The following is a 24,155-nucleotide window of genomic DNA, read 5'->3' as shown; positions in this document are numbered from 1 at the left end:
CAGAGGGGGCCAGATGCATGTGTCTGTGGGTTTATGACGGGCGTTGATGTGGATCGTTAGTCTTGCTGTTGTTGACGTTGACTTATGTGGGTGTTTTAGTGTCAGAGACTTTTTACAATGTAGAGGTGCATTTCTAAGAAGGTGAAAGCTGCCATTTGCTACCTTATAAACTCAGTAATGTTCTCCAGATGATCAAAAAGATCTAAATTAGACGTGTAAGTCTTTATTTGTATGTAATATTGGTATAATTTGGCTTATTTTAAAACATTTTATACATATCAGGTTTCAAAGCTCACTGAAATAATGCAGATTTTGTGTAAAATATATTTAAAGAGGAGCTGTATTTGCTCTGATACATTTGAAATTATAAACTATGTGCACAAATCTTCTGATAATAGAAAGTAAGTTAATCATCGGTGCAAAGATCAAACTGGTGTCTTGTCTGAAACAACCAGAGCAGGAAGTTAAATCAAAATCATCTAACACAGATCTAGTTGACATAAAAGCAGAACAGGCTAAACTGTTCTCAACTCACCAGTGAGAAATATCCATAAAAAGCATGATTTACACCAGCTGCAGCTCACAGTCAGCAACTCATCAGGTTTGGTTTTCTTTACTAAATGAGAATTTTTCACATTATATAGTCCATCATATGTTTTAAACACACGATTAAAGATGCAGACCTTGATGAATTGATTTAATTTCAGTTGCCACTTTCAGACTGTTTCATTTATTAAAGTTAATAAAGACAAAAAGAGTGGTCAGCGGTCATTGTGATATTCCGTGTCACATTTTTGAATGGTTTGCATGAGTACAAAAACCATTTTTGCCTCAACAAGCTGTTGTGGGGGTTTAAAGAGAGGTGCAACTTAAGGCCTGCAGGTCAAATTAGCATGATGTTGCATTTGCAAAAATGCTCTATGTGAGTGGAAAGTTCTTTGGGTGATCTAATACTGCGTTAATTGATGCAAACATGGAGTGAGATCACACTTCGTCATTTCTTGAAGTATCAGTGATTAAAAGATAAAGTAATTTTAGGCATTAACAGTTTAATATTTTATAAAGTGTGAGTTGGAAGGATTTGGTAAAGCTCATTTGTATGGCTGCTTTCTAATTGTACTTTCTTTTTTCAGACCTGAGAAACAGCATTTTAAAGAAATGTAAACGATGCCAGTTGGTAGTAACAGCCTGACTGCTTTGTAAAGCAACTCACAAAAGAAGAAGCTCAACCCCCCACATTCCTGCCCACACCCACAAACCTCCTTAAAAGCACAGGAGAATTGCTCTTAAGTCAGGTCAGTCTTAGGACACACAGCACCTTCCTGCCTGGTTTGAAGCTCTTTCAGCAGAGATACTTATTCCAGCTTTCCTGTTTTAATCACTGGGATTTCAAAGATGGAAGATTATGGGATGCACTTTTCACCAGGTATGTACTCAGCATTGTTTACTGGTGAGCTGATTTGAACAGAGTTGGCTAACCTCTAAGACAACTTGCAAAAATACTCTTTCACTCTGTGTTGTAAGTCCTGATGGCAGAAGCCACCATTTCTCCCTCCACAGCTGATCGGGGAGTCCACTTTAAATTCTTTTTGGTTTTAAAGAATGTACAAATATCCCACCACTTTTTTTTCCCAAGTTTGTTGGAAACTGTTGTGTTTAAGACTCATTGTCTTCATGCATGCTCAATAATGCTAATGCATGCATGTTTTCAGTGAGAGAAACGTTTCGTCACTCATCCACGTGACTTCTTCAGTCTGAGACCTTTTGGGATTTAAGACTCATCAATTTATCCTTTTTTAAAATTATTACTGTTACAAAGTCAGTCGTGCCAACACATATCAGTAACTGGACCATATAGACTTGTGCTTACTTGGCCTCTGTCTCTTTACACTTACAGACTCGTGGAGTTCTGGCAGCGGTGTAGAAGCGAGTCTTCACTTCGAAGAAACCGGTGATACTTCTGAGGCAGTTTCAACCTCTGTCTCACAGGAGAAACAAAATTTTGCTGTCCCAAGAAGCCAGGATGGCAACATCACTGGCACTCTGCACAATCCCAGCACTGCTCCAGAGAAACCTAAAGGAAAGGCCCGGGTGGTGTTCACAGAGAGACAGCTGAATATTCTTGTCCATCAGTTTAATGTGAAACGTTACTATGAGCCAAGTGAGATGAAGCAGTTGGCAGAGATGACAGGACTGACCTACAAACAGGTGAGTGTTTTTCAACCTACTGGAACATAAGAAATTGAATTTTGGGTCTATTGTACTCATTAAATGTTTTCTGTTGTCGTCAATCTTTAGGTAAAAACTTGGTTTCAAAACAGACGGAGTAAGTTTAGGAGGAGTTCACATCCTCAGCATGTGAATCAGGGCGTCCCACTTCATGTAAGTATCTCCTATTATTAAAAAGCACTTTTTCTGATCATTATCTGGGGAAGTATTCTTGAAGTATTCTTGCTTTACTGACAGTCCACCTGTCTGTGATTCAGTTTCAGGGAGAGGGACAGCCCCCACTCAGGCAGGAGTACACCCAGGACCTGGAGGTAAACTTAATCACAAATGGTGCAAATTATCAGGGCCCCTATCCTCATCCTGTGGACAGTTTTGCTCCTGGACCTCAATGGACCGTCCCCAACTCGCACCAGATGTTTGGCTGGTCGATGCCACCAGGCAACGGCCAGTATGAATTCAACCCTGTTGCTGGTATGAATGTACACGAAGAATATTACACGCCTTTTGTATGAGAAATTGTAAATAAAATATTTGTTTCACCCATTCAAAACTGAACTTTCTTAATGTCTCCAAACCTTCTGTCAGAGACTGAACATCCAAATGTTTTAGAGACTTTAGACCTCTATCTTTCCATGTTAACTTGAGCTACAATCCTCTATATTCACAATCATGAGACAGATAATCTAAAGAATCTGGATTTTTCAAATGACCCTCAAAGATTTTCCAAGGAATACCTCAAATAACATCCCTACATCAGACTTTGAATACTTAATCTGAGATGATACAGTGGAAAGTTTCTGCCTCTGTGATTATCTTCCTAAGACTATAAATGTTGGGTTTGCTTTTAATTCTTAACCAGTCTGATGTTGATTACTTGGGGGTAAAGCCCAAAAATAAACATTTTATTGTCACCTTTTCTACTCTATGCTCTGTGATTACAGAATCTTAAAATGAAACATGCAATGTTATTAAATCTTCCCCTTACTGAAAACCTGAAGTCAGCTCAATTAAAGTGTAGGATGCTGCTGATGGCCATGTATGTTTGTACCAGGGCTGTGTTGGGATCTGTTAGGGGATGTTACGGATGGGGCATGGTGGCTGGAGGTTCTTGCTCACAATGCCACCGATGATCATGACTGGGAAGCGTACCAGCAACCAGGCGCCTTGCAGCAGGAGCACGGTGGTGGCCAGCAGAGCCTGAGTGGAGCTGTCAGAACAGGAATGAAAAATCAAGTCAATAAATAAGCAGTATTTATAGAGTGAGGGGGCAAGATGGCGCCTGTGTTTGGCTGTGCCGCTGCCTCCGTCCGTGTGTTTGTTTACTTTATATGTTATGCAAGTCTTCTTGCTACAGTTTTGTCTGGTGTCATCTCGGATTTATGATCGCCATGCATTACTGGCGATCAAATCTGCTATGGATAACTTTCAGAGTCAACGATACGATGTTGTTTTCCCACCGCCACTTGAGCACGACGCAGCACCCGGTTTACCTCCACTCTTGCCTGTCAGCTCTATTTTGCTTCAGAGGCCTCGTCGGAGGAAGCGGGGGAAGAGAGCCAGCTTTCTTGTCCTGCTCCGTCGTCTTCGGAAAGAGGCAGATCTTCGGGGGCTTTATTCCTGGGCTGCTAGCGGTAAGATCCGCCTGAGACTTGTTGGAGCTGGATTAATCCCCACAACCCACTGTGTTTACCACCCTGGCTTCCACCTAAAAGCATGGAAAGCAATGCCTCATCGCGGCAGGAACCCTGTTTTGCTGCGCAGCTTACCACATAGTACAAACTCTGTTCCTGAAAACTCTACCCCTGTCCCGGTGGGTCGCAGCGTTAAATGGATGTTAATTAATGCCCGCTCAATTGCCAACAAGTCTTATATCTTAAATGACTTGTTCTGTACGGAGAAGCTTGATTTTATGTTTATCTCTGAGACGTGGCAGCGTGAGAATGATGTCTCACATCTTTTAGAGCTGTGTCCCGCTGACTGTTCATTTCTCTGTGCACCTCGGATATCTGGACGAGGGGGTGGAACAGCGGTAATTTTCCAAAAGACATTCTTATGCCAGATGATCTCCTCAAGCTGTTAAAACTCTTTTGAGATGATTATGATACAAATTGGGCGAGAACAGCCCATATACGGCATTTTAATTTATCGTCCACCTGGGTCTGCTGCATCTTTTCTGTCAGACCTACAAGAATTTTTAACTTCCACGATTAAACTGGGCAAGGTCATCATTGTTGGTGACTTCAACATTCATGCAGAGGACTCATCAAATAGTACCACTAAGGAGTTCCTGAGCATTATGGACTCTTTCAATTTTGTTCAACATGTATCAGGTCCTACTCACACAGCTGCGCACACTCTGGACTTGGTCTTCACCTGTGGTGTTTCCCTTGACCACATGAACTTAAATGATGTTTCTTTTAGCGACCATAAGTCAGTCTTTTTTAATGTATTGTTCAATTAAGAGTCTCTTCCCCAAAAGCTTTATTAGGCGCAGGCGCTTTATTGATGACTCTGTCATTTTAAAGTTTTCTTCTCTTTTTAATTTTAAACCTTCTTCTGATGATGTTGACATCCTTATTAATTCTTTTAATGAACACTGTCTTGCCATTCTTAATCAGGTTGCTCCTTTCAAAACTAGTCATTGCACTGTTAGTTCCTGCACATCATGGTTAAATAATCAAACCCGTGGTCTTCGACGCTCCTGTCGAAAAGCAGAGCGTTTCTGGAAGTCCATTGGGCTGGTTGTCCATCGGGAACACTTCAAAGAACTTCTTCACTTATTTAATGAGTCAGTTAAAGAGGCCAGATCCTCTTACTTCAATAATCTTATAAATCATCATAAAAAATAACCCAAGAATTCTATTTGATACTATCAATAGTATTGTTTCTCCTCCAACTCAGCATTCTGTGTTACTTTCTGACGAAGACTGTAGCACTTTCCTCAATTATTTTGTAAATAAGGTGATGGACTTGAGATCCAAAATCTCCTCAAGTGCCTCCCCTTATGAAGATGTCCCTTGTTGTCCCGGGTCATTTACTTCTTTTTCTCCAATCACACTCAATGACTTAATTGCAGTAATAGGTAAAATGAAATCCTCATCATGCTCCTTAGATATATTACCTCCCTCTGTCCTGTCTGGGACTCTCACCAGCACTGGTCCCACACTACTATCCATCATCAACAATTCACTGAGGCAAGGCTGTGTTCCGTCCTATTTTAAACATGCTGAGGTAACCCCTCTGTTAAAAAAACAGAATCTAGATCCTACCTCCCCTAGTAGTTATCGTCCTATTTCAAGATTGCCATTTATAAGTAAATTACTAGAAAAAATTGTAGAAAATCAGTTTAGGTCCTTACTACGCCGATTGCAGATTTTTGACCCTTTTCAGTCTGGCTTTCAAAAGCAGCAGTCTACGGAGACCGCTCTCTTAAGGGTCTATAATGATCTACTAATGGCATCTGATGCAGGAAATTGTTCCGTGATCATTTTGCTAGATCTTAGCGCAGCCTTCGATACCATCGACCACAAAATCCTACTCAACAGGCTGAAGGTTTTGGCTGGTATATCTGGCACCGCCTTAGACTGGTTTTCTTCCTACTTATCAGACAGGACCTTTTCTGTTAGGACTGATAGGTTCTCCTCTAACACTGCTGCCCTAACCTGCGGGGTTCCACAGGGTTCAGTTTTGGGTCCATTATTATTTTCTTTTTATATGCTTCCTTTAGCTGGCATTATTCAGTCTTTTAGTGACCTATCTTATCATTTCTATGCCGATGACATTCAGCTGTATATGTCCTTTAAGCCTCATCAGCTGGATAGGCTGTCCACCCTAGTCCAGGCTTTAACTCAAATCTCTGATTGGCTTTCTAACAATTACCTTGTTTTAAACATGAACAAGACAGAGACCATGATCACAGCTCCTCCTGATCTATATTCTAAAATCAGTCAGGTTCTTGCCCCTTTCTGTTCTTCTGCTAAGCCAAATATTCGAAATCTTGGAGTAATATTTGACTCTTCTTTGGGCCTTGACTCACACGTAAAATCTCTGTCTCGTACCTGTTTCTTTCATTTAAGGAATATTTCTAAACTGCGACATATGGTCTCCTTAGCTAAACTGGAAAAAATTCTCCATGCATTTGTGTCATTGCGTTTAGATTATTGTAATTCCCTGTTTACCAGCTTGGATAAATCATCTCTTTCTCGCCTCCAAGCTATACAAAACGCAGCAGCCAGACTACTAACTCGCTCTAGCAAGCGAGCTCACATCACTCCTATTTTATGTTCTTTACATTGGCTCCCAATAGATTTTAGAATTAGTTTTAAAATTATTGTTTTAACGTACAGAGCACTAAATGGCCAAGCCCCAGATTATTTATCCAAGCTTCTCACAAAATACACAACTGCTCGCCGTCTCCGCTCACAGACTCAGAGTTTGCGGGTTGCTCCCAGAACACGTCTGAAGACGAAAGGGGACAGAGCCTTTCAGTCTGTGGCACCAAGGCTGTGGAACAATCTACCTCTACAACTACGTTTGGTTGACTCTGTGGAATCCTTTAAAAAAGAGTTAAAAACTTTACTGTTTAAACAAGCTTTCTGTTGACCAACGCTTTTTTACATTTTTATATTTTTATATTTTTAATTTACATTTAAACTCTATATTGTGTATATTGTGCATTTTGCTATTTATCGTACTGTTTATTTTAATCTCTGTGTGCAGCGCTTTGTGACTACCTGTCTATGAAAAGTGCTTAATAAATAAACTTTACTTTACTTACTTACTTACAGTACTGAGTCTAATAATCTATGTAATGTTGCCTTTGAGAGTTTCTGAAAAGGATTATGCCAAAAGGTGTTTTTCAATCCCCTGAGTGTGAGCAAACAAATTCAGCATAATACAAATTAATGAATAAATCATTAACGGACTGAGCATTCAGCTATTGCATAAAACAATAATACAATAGAGGTCCTCAACACACTCTACACCTGAAACTATGACAGGGAGGAAGTCATTCATGCCTGCTAAAATACTTTATAACATAAATATTACAGTAAATGTTCAACTACAACTACAGTGCCACTGAAGAAATTACAGTCAGAATTCCTGCTGATAATGTCTTATTTTAAAGAAAGATACTTTTATGTAAAACACATATATGAACAGTGTCCTGTTACTTCAGGGTGAACAGGACACTCCTATGGACATTTTACGACACTGTGGTGGCGTCTGCTATTTTCTGTGCTGTGATCTGCTGGAGTGGTGGAATGGCAGAGAGCTAACATCTATCATGGACAACACCTCCCACCCCCTGCATGAGACTGTATGAGCACTAAGCAGCTCGTTCAACAGTAGACTTTTACACCCACAGTGTAGGAAGGAGCGCTACCGCAGGTCATTCTTACCAGCAGCTGTCAGACTCCATAATGCAGCTTGACATTCTTTTGGTCATCTTACTCACCAGCTTGTTTGTTTACTTTACATTTTATACATAGCTCTGTAGATTTTATACATAAGACTGTACATTTTATACATATCTCCATACAATTTTTCTATATATATTCTGTACATTGTTACCTGTATATACCTGTATATACGAAATCGGTTGCTCATGTATTTAGGACCACAATGTGTCTTCCTTTTATATTTTTATTTTCCCTTGCTGTAAGAGCTCTGTAACACCGACATTTCTAATCCCCGGGATAATAAAGGTTTATTCTATTCTATTCTATTCTATTTTATACGGAAGATGGTCTGGCAACTTTATTAGTCACACTTTGGTAGCACCAGGTTGGATCTTCTTTTGCCTTCAGATCTTGGACACTAGTCACAGCAGAAAACATTTGTTCAATCTTCTGTTGTTCAACTTTGGTGAGTCTATGTGAACTGTAGCTTCAGCTTCTTGTGTTTAGCTGACAGGAGTGGTACTTGGTGTGGTCTTCTGCTGCATCTTTTTCATGTGCATTCAAAGATGCTCTCCTGCACACCTCTGTTGTAAAAAGTGGTTATTGTAGTTTCTGTTGTTGTAGTTTCAGAGAGCTTGGATCAGCTGGAGAAACTGTGTTTTCAACATGCACACACACTTCTGAACCTGGACTGCTGCACTAAAACAAAGACAGTTACAGTTACAATATCTACACAGTGCTAGTCTATATAATGCTGGGCATACAATGTGCAATTTTTGGCCCATTTTCAGCCAATTTTTCAGTCGTGCGACTGTTTTGGTGATCGGTGAGTTTCGCCTTCATCGTGTGTCGTGCATAGTGTAGTATACATGGGGTAACGAGAAGCGATTAACACCTCACGACCAGCTCCCGATCATCAATCGTTTGGTCGTATGAAAATCAAACCTGTTTGAAATGATCTGTTTGATCTGGACACAAACAATGGAGGCACAGCTTGTAGAACTTTGGCAAGCTCATCTGAGCCTTTTTGATGTGGCCTCATAAAATTATCATGACCAAAACAACCATGAAATAAGTTGGATGGACATTGCCGCTCAATCACTGCTGCCTGATCAATGTTTTTCATTAGCAATTTAGCAAATTTGATGGTGGAGGTGTGCGTGTCTGTGTGAGTGAAAGAGAGGAAGAGCAAGAGAGACAGATTTTGTATTATAACCTTCATGTTAGGGACGCACAGTGTAAGCACTCAGGTCGCATCAGCGCATCGGGCCATGTAGTGCGAGACCCTGCATTGTGACCGACAAACTTCTAACCCCCGCGAGTCAATCGTACAGTTTGAGCAGGAGCTGAATAACATGACTGAAAAAATCGCACAGTGTATGCCCAGCTTAAGAGGCCTTTCTGAACTTAATATACAGATTTCATGCTGTTGTTAACTGTGTGATTTCTGATGGTACTGAATGTATTTTGTGATAGTTTATGGTGGGTCATGTGATTTGGGCGGTATTGATTGCTTATTTTAGGCACCTGTTCATCCAGTGTCAGATGGATGAGAAACAGGTTATAGGGGGAGTGAAGAGACGGCGCTTTAGTGAGGCTAACTGGGATGTATTTAGGGTAATTAAATGGTAAATTGGTAAATGGCCTGTATTTATATAGCGCTTTCTAGTCCCTAAGGACCCCAAAGCGCTTTACATATCCAGTCATTCACCCATTCACACACTGGTGATGGCAAGCTACGTTGTAGCCACAGCCACCCTGGGGCGCACTGACAGAGGCGAGGCTGCCGGACACTGGCGCCACCGGGCCCTCTGACCACCACCAGTAGGCAGCGGGTGAAGTGTCTTGCCCAAGGACACAACGACCGAGACTGTCCGAGCCGGGGCTCGAACCGGCAACCTTCCGATTACAAGGCGAACTCCCAACTCTTGAGCCACGATCGCCCCATTAACGAAAAAGAATTTCAAAAGATTGATATGGATGTAGGGGTGGACAATTTAAATGATTCAATTTGCAAAGCCATTTTAGAAGTGCCGAGCAGAGCGATCAAGAGAAAAGGGAGTAGTGGGAAAAGGAAGATTGTGCCATGGTGGACAAAGGAGTGTGATAAGGTGATTAAATATCGAAATAAGGCTTTTAAGAAATTAAAGGGAAATCTTAGTTATCAGAATCTTGTGGAATTTAAGCAGTTACAAGCCAAGGTAAGAAGAACGATTAAAAATGCAAAGAGGGACATTTGGAGGGGTTTTTGTAATTTAGTGGGGAGGGAGACAAAAATTCACAGCGTATGTGCTATGATTAGAAGGATGAATGGTTTAAAAAGGGATATGGCTATCCAATCTTGATGGACGAAGAGGTAACAGCAGTAAATGACGAGGAAAAGGTTAACATGTTGTGGAGAGGAGGAAACTTTGGAGCATGTTATTTTGCAGTGTCGGAAGTGTAAGGTAGGGAGGAGACAACTGGTCCAAAGTCTCAGTAACATTAACGCGAAATTGGATGTTATTAAGTTATTGCAAAAGAAGTCGGGGAATAAAAGTTATCGGGCTTTGTTTCAGTTTTTGAGAGAAGAAGATTGTTTGGAAGGATATGAAGTAGGTTTTTTTTAATTGGCGGTAATGCACCATTCAGTTGTTTGCCAACCGCCAATAATACTCACAACAAGAAGAAGTGTCAGTTGGAGCAGAGAGGATCGATGTGTGGCTTTATGTTTTGGGATTGCTGAGTTTGTGATTCTTTTGTATGCTTTACATTAGACTTGTTTCTCTTAGTTTTCTTTTATTGCTAAATATTTGAAAAAAACATTTCTGTCTCAGTGAATCACTGTTTTTGGAGAAAACATCACACAAGTATTCAGGCCCAGTCTCACCTTCTCAGCAGCTTTACATTTCTTTCTGAAGTTGCTGAAATTTGCCAAAAAATCTATCTATGGAAGAATCTCAACATGGAGCATGGCATCAAGGATGCAGAGGATTTAAGTCAGCAAATATGGATCCAGACACGGAGGTAGGCCCTGGCTCTTAAATGATTTCTGAAGTGAAGTTAGAAGCTTCATTTACTGGTGGATGTGCACAATAAGCTGCCCTGTTGTTAATAGAAAGGATTTTGGATGCAGGTCCTGTTTGGGGCTGTTTGTCTGCAGGAGGATTCTTTGATGCTGATTGCTGAGTTGAATGTGCGTGGGCACAGATGATTGTATGTTTGTACTGAAATCTAGACACTGCTCTCTCCCTCAACTATTGAATAGAGTGCACTTCAATCCAGTTTGAAGAAACTAATTTAAGCTGTGGGGATGCATGAAGCAGATGGTTGGGTGTAGAGCATCTGTTCAAATCTCTTTGGCATATTTCAACACCAATAGATCCAGTCAGAGGTCAGAAGATCTTGCACATTGTAATCAGGAAACTAGCTGCTAAATCATTCAAAGGGAGACGACGGACTGTTCTGACCCTGAGGACCACCATACCCACTCTGACCTCAGTTAAAAAGGCCCTCAGCAGTCATACTGGTTTGGTCAAGAATGTGTTGAGTTTGACCCACAGGCCTTTAAAAGAGAGCTTCAGCTCTCCCTGCAAGGATCTGGTAGAAACTCTTAAAACATTATACTGTCTTCAACTCGCACTGAGCTGACATCAGTGTGGTTGTTGATGCTGCAAAACAGGATGGTTTAAACAGATGCTTCGAAGCCTCTGCAACAAACCACCTGCTCCAGCAGAGATACTTAAACCAGTTTTGTCTTTTAGTCTGTGAAGCTGGCAGACGGGTAGACCCGGATGACTTTCATCAATCTGAATTTCTCAGAATCTCAACAGGTATGTACTCAGCATTGTTGCCCAGTGAGCTAGGTTCAAGTGAAATCTGGTGGCAAATTTGACGAATGCAGCCAAAATGCAGAGTGTGTATAGGATGCTGTTCTCTATAAGAGTGAGCAATTTAGCCATTATTTAATTTTATTTTTTTTTTTGTATTATTTTCTGTTCTAAAGTGACTTGTGCCAAAGCATAACAGTAAATATGCGGACCCATGTGGACCATATAGTTATGATCATTCCTTTTTTTTCTCTCTCGTCTTTTTTCGGGTGAAGACTTGTTTTTTACAACTTTAAATGATGCAGATATTCACTGATTCTCTGTTTTCTGTTAAAATTACAATAAGATAAAGTTTACCGAAAAAAAAGCGAGACAGTACAAAACAGGAATCAAAATGTAATTCAATTGCATTCTGTTTTGTTTGTAACAAAAAAAAATAGATTATTTATTTATTCATTTTAACCGCATCTTTAAGCTCCTGTATAACTTAATTCCAGCAGGTAACGGTATGGGATGAGATTCACTTTTATTAGCTGAATCAATGTTGTGTCATCATTATTAATAATATATAAAAACAACAGTTCAAGCAATTTAAAGTGGGGCTGTTTTTAGAGGTTTTTTTCGGGATAACCCTAACCCTTTGAGAGACACTTGAAAAGTCCACGTCCTTCAGATTCTTTAGCTTCACTTTCTCATACTGTGACTGTGAATATAGAGGATTGATGCTCAAGTTAACATAGACAGTTGGATGCCTGAAGTCTGAAGAATATTTGGATGTTCAGTCTCTGACAGCACATTTGGAGTCATGTAGACAGTTCAGTGTTGCAGGTGGGGGATTTGTTTTATTTCCAGCTTCTCATACACAAGGCACATCATATCCTAAAACAATCTAAATCAGGGGTCGGCAACCCTAGGCACGCGTGCCGCAGCTGGCATGCAAAGGGTTAACTGATGGCACGACCAATGCTGGACTGGCCATCGGGCATACCGGGCATTTGCTCGGTGGGCCGATGGTGATTTTTCGTTTTTGTGGGCAGATGATTTTTTTTTTTGTTGTTGTTGTTGTTGTAACGGTATAAACAATGAAAGGTGGTGGATTGGCCAGATGCTGGCCGGTTTGTAAAAATAACTCAGTTGTTTGGTGATGGCTATCGCGGAGCTTCCACAGATTCAGTAAGCGCAAACTTGTTGAGTGATTGGCTGTTAGTTCAGTGAGAGAGTTATTTGTAAAGAAAACAATTTTCACTAGCAGTCAAAACTAATGTGCACACTTATGTCTGCATTTTTATTTTGTTAAATATGAACAAAAGAACTGAAAGTATAGACCCACGTGATGTGGATCGGTGCGAGCACATCACGATAATGACTGGGTAACAGACGTCTCCGAAAACGTCGGAGCACTTTTGCAAATATGCGATGTCTTGACAAACCAAATAGATATTTGAAGTTTATACGGCTACTTTCTCACCTGAAAATATGTTAAAAGTTTATTTTGTGACGCAGAAAGATAAATAAGAGTAATATTTAAACTTAGTAGAGGCTGCCATTGTTGGAAACTGTTGCACTGAAATGTGAGATTTTTAAAAGGTGAATGTGGCTGTTTCCTGTGACTTGTTGGTTTTTGGGGATGATCCTCAGTTTGAGTTTCTTATGTTCAAATCCCAGATGAGCCCATTTGTTGTTTAAGTCTTTGCCGCCTCCCTGTTGCTGTAATTTGTTACTATCAGGATGTCCTAAAAACTCCATGGAAAGCATTTAGCTTCAGAGAAAAACTGGCAGGAAACAGAAAGACAGAGCATTTTTCTCTTATATTGACTTTTCTCCACTGGATTCCTGTTAAATCCAGAATTGAATATAAAATACTATTTTTATATGACTATTTTTACTTTTAGCTTCTACTTTTTTACATCACACTGTGCACAATCTCTATGGAATTAATCCTAGAATAAAAACTAGAATCAAACACAGAAACTTGACTTTCTGAGCTTTCAAAACCATCTTTCATACATTCTTCTTCATTTTTTTTACTCTGATGTGTGACTTTGGGAAAATGACACAAAGAATTGTTTGGCTTGTTGGTCTAGTTTCAATGGGAGAAATGTCCCTGTCTCCCTTGAAGGGAGTCGTCCCTTGGAAGAACTCGCTACACGGGTGGAGAGTGCTCTTGAAAAGGAGCTGAGCAACAAAACCGGTGATACTTCTGAGGCTGTTTCCAGCTCTGTCTCAGAGCAGAAACAGGTTTTTGCTGTCCCAAGAAGCCAGTATGGCAACATCACTGCCACTCTGCACAATCCCAGCACTGCTCCAGAGAAACCTAAAGGAACGGCCCAGGTGGTGTTCACAGAGAGACAGTTAAATATTCTTGTCTTTAATTTGAAACATTACCTTGAGCCAAGAGAGATTAAATAGTTGGAAGAAATGACAGGACTGACCTACAAACAGGTGAGTGTTTTTCAGCTTACTGAACATAAGAAATTGAATTCGTGTTCAATCTTGTCTCCATTGTACCGATTAGATGTTTTCTATTTTCTTCCATCTTTGGGTAAAAACTTGGTTTCAAAACAGACGGAGAAAGTTTAGGAGGAGTTCACATCCTCAGCATCTCAATCAGGGCGTCCCATTTCATGTAAATATCTCCTATTATTAAACTTTGATTCAGACATCTGGGTAATTCATTCATTAATTTCATTTGAAATGTATTGGATATAATTTGAAACAAGAACTTTGTATTGTACTTTTACTGACTGTGCTGTCTGTGATTCAGTTTCAGGGAGAGGGACAGCCCCCACTCAAGCAGCAGTACACCCAGCACCTGGAGACCAATTTAATCAGAAGTGGTGCAAATTATCAGGCTGTGGGCAATTTTGCGGCTGGACCTCAATGGACCTTCCCCACCTCACCCCAGTTGTTTGGCTGGTCGATGCCACCAGGCAACAGCAATTATGAATTCAACCCTGTTGCCGGTATGAACAACAAAAACTTGGGTTTTCACAACACAAGTTTTGAAGGAGCAAGTGGAGAGCCTTGCCAGCAGCTAATGATCCTTTTATTACAAATATTGTGATTTATATCAGACTTTTTGTATTAAGTTTGAATCTTCTTGTCGTCATGTAGCTCAACATAACAGAGTCTCAGATTTGATCTCTTCCAGTAAATGGGGGGTGAATTTTCAGCCCTTTATTTTTAACCGTTGGATTTAAGAAATATTTGGATTCAGCAGACTCTGGCTATTGTAAATACATTTTAGTCGATCCAAAACACATACTGGGAAATCAGAGAGAACACATTCAGAAGTTTTGTATATAACATCAAGAGATGAATTCATCAAAATGTGTTTTGTTTCAGTTTGTTGTACTTCCAGTATTTGTAAAAAATAATGTACATGAAGAATATTATCTGTCTTGTGTTTGAGAAACTGTAAATAAAATATTCATTTCACCAATTCAAAACTAACTTTCTACATGTCTCCAAACCTTCTGTCAGAGACTGAACATCCAAAGGTTTTACAGACCTTAGACCTCTATCTTTCCATGTTAACTTGAGCTACAATCCTCTATACTCACAGTCAAAGTATGAGACCCCGTGTCAAGCTTGTTGTCACAGTCTACATCTCACTATGTCTCTTGATTTATTTTTTACGAATATGTTTTACAAATAGAAAAACTCAATGTATCGACAACTGCTGCACATGTAAGATAAATCCACATAAATCAATCATCTTGCGGCCTGTCTGTTAGAGAGAGAGAGTATGAGTGTGTGTCTTTGTCACAATTGTATTTGATAATGAGGGTGGGAAGCTGCAATAATGGCCCCAGGAGCCCCAGATGGGGCTCCCCTAGACGAAGGCTGAGAATCCCGGAGAACCACAGGCCAGGGGCAGCTGACTCCACTAGTGGCCGACCACCCCTTTGTACGAGCCTGCCCCAGGCGCCCAAGAACACCTGCCTCCATGACCATGTCCCACAGGACCCAGGCCATGAACGATCACACACAGGCTAGTCATTCTCACACACGCCCACCCACTAATGACACACTAACCGACACACACCAGGACGTAGCCTGAGCGCCCTACGAAGTGAAAGATACCCCACCACCAACTCAGTGTTAAAGATGTTGTGTTGGGAAAAAGAGTGCTCAGATTTTCAGCTCCTTCCTCTTAGAATCAGCTGAAATCAACAAACACTGAAGGAACTGATCTCACTTAATGGATTTAAGGTGATTTTAAACTTGACTGACTTGGATGCAGCTACTTCAGCTTGCAAATGTTTGTCCTGAATATTATTACATTTGTTTCTGACATGAAACACTTTTCATCACGTTCATGAAGGTTTTCATTCTTTTTAGATTCTAAAGTTTAATAAGTTTTGGTTGTTTTAGCTTCGAATTTTTATTGCCTGTGTTTAATGTACTTAATTTATATATTTGTTTGTATATATGTGTTACCAGTTTATGCAGCTTCATCGGTTGTTTTGCTTGAGGTTTTCAATCTGATGTGTTTTAATTTTCACACTTAAAATAAAATAAATGGATGAATTAAAAAATTAAAATAAATAAAATTCTTCGAGTTGACACTTCCTGTGCTGTGGCATAAAGGGGAAGTGTGATGGCTCGCCTGGTAGTGGCGTGCCACACTGTAAAACATGAAATATAAATGAGTTTGTCTAAACAGCACTTTGTGCAGGGGTCTGGGTCTGTCTGAGAGGTTTCCCTCCTCTTCACTGAGTTTCTTTTGCTGCTTTTTCTGGAAAGAACAAACTTTTCTTTGCCGTCTCTTTTTCTTTATAAACTGGTGGTGTTGCCACAGTAGAGTGTCTCGCGGTTTGTGGGCTCATCTAAAGGTAAGCACCGAGCAAACTTTAATGTGAGTTCAATTAATCTTGAGCTTAGCTCCTGAATGAGGTCTTCTGCTGCTCTCCTCGGTGTCTGTTCACAGTTTATTGTGAACACGTTGAGAGAAGAGTGAGCGAGTGTTTGGAGAAAAACACCAACTAATCATTAGCTCAACATGCTGGGAGAAGTTGAGCATTTGCTCACAGAAAGTTGGAGCAGAAAAGTCTTTTCAGCAGCCCTGCAGCTGTTTTTCTGCACGCACCAAACCTCTACAGCAGGGGTCCCCAATCCCAGTCCACGAGGGCCGGTGTCCCTGCTGGTTTTAGATGTGTCCTTGATTCATCACAGCTGACTTAAATGGATAAATTACCTTCTCAACATGTCTTGAAGTTCTCCAGAGGCCTGGTAATGAACTAATCATGTGATTCAGGTGTGTTGACCCAGGGTGAGATCTAAAACCTGCAGGGACACTGGCCCTCGTGGACTGAGATTGGGGACCCCTGCTCTACAGCCTCATTTCTATTCGAAGTGATAACAGGAAATAGATCAGAGAGATCTGCTGCAGTATCAGGGTCACAATAAATTTTATTGTCCAGCTGCTGTGGATGAACACAAACGTGGAATTCAATTGTTAATTAATGAATTGATTATATTCATATCTCTGATTCCCAACGAGGATAAGGACATGACAGGATGTGGGGAATATAGACCAATGTGAAATTGAAAACTGAAAACTATTGTGCTGATGAAAAGAAGCATTACAGTTGGTTAGTTTGGGGTGTGAAACTGGAGCTTTGTGGTTTCAGTTAGTATCAAAACAAATGAAAGAAAAATCATTTTCTTCTAAACATTTGTTGGAGAATTCTTATTGTAAAAAGTGAAAGTTATACAATCTGTAAAGGAGAATTAATTGGATGAGATTTTTGGAAAATTCTTATCAAAACTCTTAGTTGCCTCCACATTGCAGCTGCAGGCTTATTGTTCAGGAGTTGAATGTGGTTTTAACCGAGAAATATGTAAGATCTAATGTCTTCATAGAGACAGAATGCCATAAAATTACAAGCAGTTTGAATGCCTGTAATTATCAGGCTGTACTCAAGCCCATTAATTAAATCTGAAAACTGTGCTGTGACTCCAAACCCAAGTACCCTCCTGGGAAATTATGGCTAATGTCACACTTGGATCTGCTGATAGAGAAGTGAGTCAGTGTAACCTTTATTAAATCAGGCAAAACAACACATACTTATTTACTGTGGCGGACTGCAGAAAGCAAAACCTTTTAAATAAATGGGGGTTAGGGTAAGCTGAAGCCATCTGATGTTTATGTTAATGAATATAACACACTGACACATTTTGTCTTTGTTTTCATTGTTTATTAAAATACTTTTAAATGTCTATTTTTAGTTTAAGAACCATCTAGTCCAGCAGGTGGCGGTAATGTACCTTAAAGCTCTAACCGCCAAAGAAAAACCCAAAAGAAGAAGAAACCGCAGAGTTCCTGCTTCATTGCATTTGTGTTTTAGTTTATTGTTCTTCCTCATCTAAAGTGAAGCACTAAGGTAACTTTGATCTGAGTTTAGTCAATCTTGAGTTTAGTTCTTGAGTGAAGTTTTCTGTTGCTCTCCTCGGTCTCTGTTGTCAGTTATTTGTTAACCTGTTGAAAGAAAAAGCCTCTACATCAAGTCAAGGTGCTATAAACTAATTTACAAGAAGATATCAACAAATGCTAATGAAACACAGAGAAGAAAACTGTTATTATTAGAAGAAAGCTTTTAAATTAGCTAAGTGTAACCAGAGTTTCTGTTATTTTATTAGTCTGTTACTAAGCGCTAGTTAGCATCTCTGTGTCACTGTGTGGCACCTGCACAGTTTTTGAATGCAGTGTGCTATCCAAGCTAGCTAGCTAGCGCCACCCTTCATCCATATAAGGTCACTTCCGGCTCCAAAAAAATCCCAACATGTTGGCGGTAAAAGTGCTATAATGAAATACATTTATGAGAAAGGTAAATATAAATATATTCCAGGCTAAAACAGAGCTGCCTTTGTCTTATCAGCGCGGGGACCTGTGTTCTAGTTTTATCAGATTTACTGCAGTTTTTTTAAAGCTCCAAACAAAACTGAAATGGAGGAACAAAGATATATAGAATAGAATAGAATAGAATAGTCTTTTGTACATATTCAGCTAAATTGTGGGTGCTCCACACTAACTGTGCATGGAAAACAATATAAATAGTAAGACAGTAAGAATAAATAACATAAGAGGAGTATATACAAAGAGGAGGAAGGCACACATTAGAGGACAGGTGGACAGAATGCTTGAAAGTAGTGCAATGGACTTGATACAAGTAGAGAATCAGAGTGTGACTGAGTGATGAGGGTTACTCAGATCATGGCTCAGATTTCTACACCCACTCAGATGGGATAATCTTCCACGGCACACCTCATCATTTCTCGCGGCACACAGTGGTTGGGAAACACTGTACTCGTTTATGCAGCTCATTGATTGTTCTGTTTTCGTTCTTGGCCAGGGCCTTTTTTAAGGAGGAATTGCTCTCCTGGTACTGGTGTGCCATACTGCTGAATTTGGTATCGGTGCTCAAACCTTTTGTGTCTGTTTTAAACAAGTTGCCCACCCAAGGAAGCTAAAATTTGTTGTTTGTGCTCTCAGATGAACATATGAGACACTTTGATTCTTCGGTGCAGTGTGGAGCCTAACAAAGTTCTGTTTTGTGTCCCAGCTGATCAGCAGGAGGAGAAGAGTCTGACGAAGCAGCAGAGGAACATTTAAGCTACTTGGACTCAGCTCAGCCACTCCAGAGAAAACAATGAGTTCGACACAGAAGGTGACAGAAACTAGTGTTAAGAAATACTCCATTAAAAGCTGAAGTACTGATATATATTTTATGCAAAACTAACTGAACCTTGTGCTGTATTAATGTAATGTAATAATCATGTAATAATACAATGCCTACATTGTAGAGGGTGACTTTGCCTCTAAAGAGGAAAATGGGCAGGGAAGAGGTTAAAGTGGGATTCAGCAGGTGGGGAACCCTAAAATCAGCTGTAGTGGCTCAGTGTGGGGAAAAGAGTCACAGCTCACAATCATTTCTATTGAGAGCGCCAGTAGATTTTCTTAATGTACAGGCTGTGATCAGCTGACCTGCTGCTCTCTGTGGATGTACACAACTGAATTCAACCAGATGTCTGCAGATGTTTGATGAGTTGTCCTGGCTGATTTCCATCCTCTACACCAGGGGTGTCAAACTCAATTGCACAGGGGGCTAAAACTCAAGGCACACTTTAGGTCGCGGGCCAAACAAGATAAACATTTATTGAACACACTAAAACAATATTTTTTAAACATAAATATGAATAAAAACAGACAGGAATATTATTCCATCCATCCATCTTCATCCGCTTTATCCGAGGCCGGGTCGCGGGGGCAGCAGCCTAAGCAGAGAAGCCCAGACCTCCCTCTCCCCAGCCACCTCCTCCAGCTTATCCGGGGGAATACCAAGGCGTTCCCAGGCCAGCCGAGAGATATAATCTCTCCAGCGTGTCCTGGGTCTGCCCCGGGGCCTCCTCCCGGTGGGACATGCCCGGAACACCTCACCCAGGAGGCGCCCAGGAGGCATCCTTGTCAGATGCCCGAACCACCTCAACTGGCTCCTTTCGATGTGGAGGAGCAGCGGCTCTACTCTGAGCCCCTCCCGGATGGCCGAACTTCTCACCCTGTCTCTAAGGGAGAGGCCAGCCACCCTTCGGAGGAAGCTCATTTCTGCCGCTTGTATCCGCAGTCTCGTTCTTTCGGTCACTACCCACAGCTCGTGGCCAAAGGTGAGGGTAGGGACGTAGATCGACCGGTAAATTGAGAGCCTCGCTTTTACACTCAGCTCCCTCTTCACCACGACGGACCGGTGCAGCGTCCGCATCACTGCAGCCGCAGCACCAATCCGTCTGTCGATCTCCGGCTCCCTTCTCCCATCACTCGCGAACAAGACCCCGAGATACTTGAACTCCTCCACTTGGGGCAGGAACTCATCCCCGACCCGGAGTGGGCACTCCACCCTTTTCCGGCTGAGAACCATGGCCTCAGATTTGGAGGTGCTGATCCTCATTCCCGCTGCTTCACACTCGGCTGCGAACCGCTCCAGTGCGAGCTGGAGGCCTTCACCTGATGAAGCCAACAGAACCACATCATCCGCAAAAAGCAGAGATGAGATTCTGAGGCCACCGAAGTGAAAGCCCTCCGCCACTTGGCTGCGCCTAGAAATCCTGTCCATAAAAATTATGAACAGAACCGGTGACAAAGGGCAGCCCTGGCGGAGCCCATCACCCACCGGGAACGAGTCCGACTTATTGCCGGCAATGCGAACCAAACTCTTGCAACGGTTGTATAGGGATCGAATGGCCCGTAGCAATGGGCCAGACACCCCATACTCCCGCAACACCTCCCACAGGACACCCCGAGGGACACGGTCGAATGCCTTCTCCAAGTCCACAAAACACATGTAGACTGGTTGGGCAAACTCCCATGCACCCTCAAGTATCCTTGAGAGGATAAAGAGCTGGTCCAGTGTTCCGCGACCAGGACGAAAACTGCATTGTTCCTCCTGTATCCGAGGTTTGACTAACGGACGAACTCTCCTTTCCAGCACCCTGGCATAGACTTTCCCAGGGAGGCTGAGGAGTGTGATCCCCCTGTAGTTGGAACACACCCTCCGGTCCCCCTTCTTAAAGATGGGGACCACCACCCCGGTCTGCCAGTCCAGGGGTACTGCCCCTGATCTCCACGCAACATTGTAGAGGCGTGTCAACCAGGACAGCCCTACAACATCCAGAGCCTTCAGGAACTCGGGGCGGACCTCATCAACACCAGGGGCTCTGCCACCAAGGAGTTGTTTAACTGCCTCAGTGACCTCGCCCCCGGAAATTGGCGGGTCATTCCCCTCATCCCCAGACTCTGCTTCCTCCTCGGAAGACGTGTCAGTGGGATTAAGGAGGTCCTCGAAGTATTCCTTCCACCGCCTGACAATTTTCTCAGTCGACGTCAGCAGCGCTCCGCCAGCACTATACACAGTGCAGGTAGAGCACCGCTTTCCCCTCCTGAGACGCCTGACGGTTTGCCAGAATCTCTTCGAGGCAGTCCGAAAGTCTTTTTCCATGGCCTCTCCGAACTCCTCCCACACCCGAGTTTTTGCTTCAGCCACTGCCCGAGCCGCATTCCGCTTGGCCTGTCGATACCTGTCGGCTGCCTCCGGAGTCCCACAGGCTAACCAAGCCCGATAGGACTCCTTCTTCAGCTTGGTGGCTCCCTTCACCTCCGGTGTCCACCATTTGGTTCGGGGATTACCACCACGGCAGGCACCAACCACCTTGCGGCCGCAGCTCAATGCAGCAGCTTCGGCGATGGAGACGCTGAACATGGTCCATTCGGACTCAATGTCCCCAGTCTCCCTCGGAATGCTGTTGAAGCTCTGCCGGAGGTGTGAGTTGAAGATCTCGCAGACTGGGGCCTCTGCTAGACGTTCCCAGCACACCCTCACTACGCGTTTAGGTGCACCGGGTCTGTCCAGCGTCCTCCCCCGCCACCTCATCCAACTCACCACCAGGTGGTGATCAGTTGACAGCTCAGCCCCTCTCTTTACCCGAGTGTCCAGAACATATGGTCGCAGGTCTGGTGATACGATTACAAAATCGATCATCGACCTGCGGCCTAGAGCGTCCTGGTGCCACGTGCACTTATGGACACTCTTATGTTCGAACAAGGTGTTCGTTATGGCCAAACTGTGATTTGCACAGAAGTCCAATAACAAAACACCGCTCGGATTCAGATCAGGGAGGCCGTTCCTCCCAATCACGCCCCTCCAGGTCTCGCTGTTGTTACCCACGTGAGCATTGAAGTCTCCCAGCAGGACAACAGAGTCTCCCGGTGGGGCACCTTCCAGCACCCCCCCGAGGGACTCTAAGAAGGCTGGGTACTCTGAACTGCCACTCGGCGCATAAGCGCAGATGACAGTCAGGACCCTTTCCCTGACCCTAAGGCGCAGGGAACAAACCCTCTCATCCACCGGGAAAAGCCCCAACGTACCGGCAGCAAGCCGAGGGGATATTAGAATACCCACCCCAGCCCGCCGCCTCTCACCAGGGGCAACTCCAGACTGAGACAGAGTCCAGCCCCTCTCTAGGAGACTGGTTCCAGAGCCCAAGCCATGCGTAGAGGTGAGCCCGACTATATCTAGCCGGTACCTCTCAACCTCACGCACTAACTCAGGCTCCTTCCCCACCAGAGAGGTGACATTCCATGTCCCTATTGCCAGTCTTGGCAGCCGGGGATCAGTCCGCCAGGGCCTCTGCTCCTGGCCGCCGCCCAGCACACAATGCACCCGACCCCTATGGCGCCTCCTGCGGGTGGTGGGCCTGCAGGAGGATGGGCCCATGTCTCCTCTTCGGGCTGTGCCCGGCCGGGCCCCATGGACTATTATTCCAGAATAAATAAACCTAAAAAAATAAACTTTAACTTTAAATGTTTTGATCTTCATAAAAATATATCCTGTCAAAATTATGCAAGTTAGAAATATGAACATGCTGCCAAAAACCCAGAAAAAATAAATGAAAACATACACAAGGTTCGAGCAGCTTGTAGACGGAGCTGGGGCATTGCTTCAGGAATGGAACTAATAAACTGTGCGGGCCATTCAGTGTCGTACTTTGCCTTGAGTGTACCATTACACTGCAGCTCCATCTGAATCTGCACAGGTGCAGTTTCCACGTAAATGGGTTGAGAAGCAGCTCGAAATTCTCTTTTTGTGCTTCACAGTCACCAAAGCGCCGTGCAAATTCAGTGCGCTCAGTTTATCAGCAAAGTGCGCCGACTTGGTTCAACATTACTTGGCAACAGGGAAAGTGAGGCAGGTTGCACTGGCGCATTTGTGACAGCTTCACTTGAAATGCCTTCACCGCATCATACATGCCATGTCCATGAACTGACAGATTTCCTTGCTGAGCTCCAGAGTTTTCCCCAACTCAGCCAAAGGACCTCTGTATGATAAGGAATGTTGGCAAACTCTGAATCTATTTCCCACATAGAAGGATGAAATTGACGGTGATTTAAACCTTTAAACTCAGATAAAATTTACAGTTTGCGTTACGGTGATCGTTACATGCTCCATTTTTAGGACTTTACCACACAGCGTTTCTTGGTGTATGATGGAGGATTGGATTTCATGTGTTACTGTTTAGGCTCAAATCAATTTGATCGTTGTTGCCCGCAGTGATGAAATAACTCCCCTCAAATGCCTTAAACCAGAAGTAACAAGCCTGTTTTGAAAATGTAAAGAGTAGAAAATACAGATATATATTTTTTAATGTAGCGAGTAAAAGTTAAAAAACCCTTCAGGTTACAATCAGACTCTGACATCATCCTTCACTGAACCAAGCTAGTAACTGTTACATTTGATTTATTATCATTTAATAAATTAGACAATTATAGAAATATAAAATAGGAAACAGCAACAGGAAATACAAAAAAGTACAGACCTGGTAAACATTTATTACTATTCTGAGTGTGTTAGCATTAATATTTGTGTACAAGCAGGAGGGATGGGCATGATTTTAGAGTGTTTGAACAGTGATTAATTATTTTTAACACCAGGTTGGATGTAATGTGTTACTACTACCAGTAGGTGGGGATAAGAGACCTTCAAGGTGTTTAGTGCCACACTCCACCTTCAGGTTTAAAACTAGTGTTAATGGAGGGAGTTTGAAGCTTCAGTTTGTTCAATGAATGCATTTCACTCACTGCCTCTGTTTGTATCTCTGTCACTGCAGGACCAACATGGACCGAGAAGTCAGCGCTCTCAGGAGGCCGACAAACCTCACAGAA

General features: G+C 42.5%; 1 protein-coding gene and 1 long non-coding RNA gene across 2 annotated transcripts; both read left to right on the top strand.

The window, feature by feature from the left end:
• The first annotated feature begins 1,278 nt into the window (after positions 1-1,278).
• LOC109194431 (homeobox protein NANOG) lies at positions 1,279-24,155 on the top strand. Its single transcript, XM_013267627.3, has 7 exons — positions 1,279-1,295; positions 1,396-1,426; positions 1,898-2,208; positions 2,299-2,382; positions 2,487-2,700; positions 19,009-19,113; positions 24,101-24,155. Exons 2-6 carry the CDS (start codon positions 1,396-1,398, stop codon positions 19,056-19,058), a joined length of 690 nt encoding a protein of 229 aa, XP_013123081.2. The 5' UTR covers positions 1,279-1,295; the 3' UTR covers positions 19,059-19,113; positions 24,101-24,155.
• LOC112847843 (uncharacterized) lies at positions 12,998-14,816 on the top strand. The gene is made up of 3 exons (XR_003221644.1): positions 12,998-13,882; positions 14,006-14,066; positions 14,205-14,816. It is a non-coding gene; the product is annotated as an uncharacterized LOC112847843 (long non-coding RNA).

Source organism: Oreochromis niloticus, linkage group LG9 (genome assembly GCF_001858045.2).
Source record: "Oreochromis niloticus isolate F11D_XX linkage group LG9, O_niloticus_UMD_NMBU, whole genome shotgun sequence".
In the NCBI taxonomy this organism is placed as follows: Eukaryota; Metazoa; Chordata; class Actinopteri; order Cichliformes; family Cichlidae; genus Oreochromis; species Oreochromis niloticus.
Note: the sequence above shows the minus strand (reverse complement) of the source record. Positions and strands in the feature narration are given on the sequence as shown.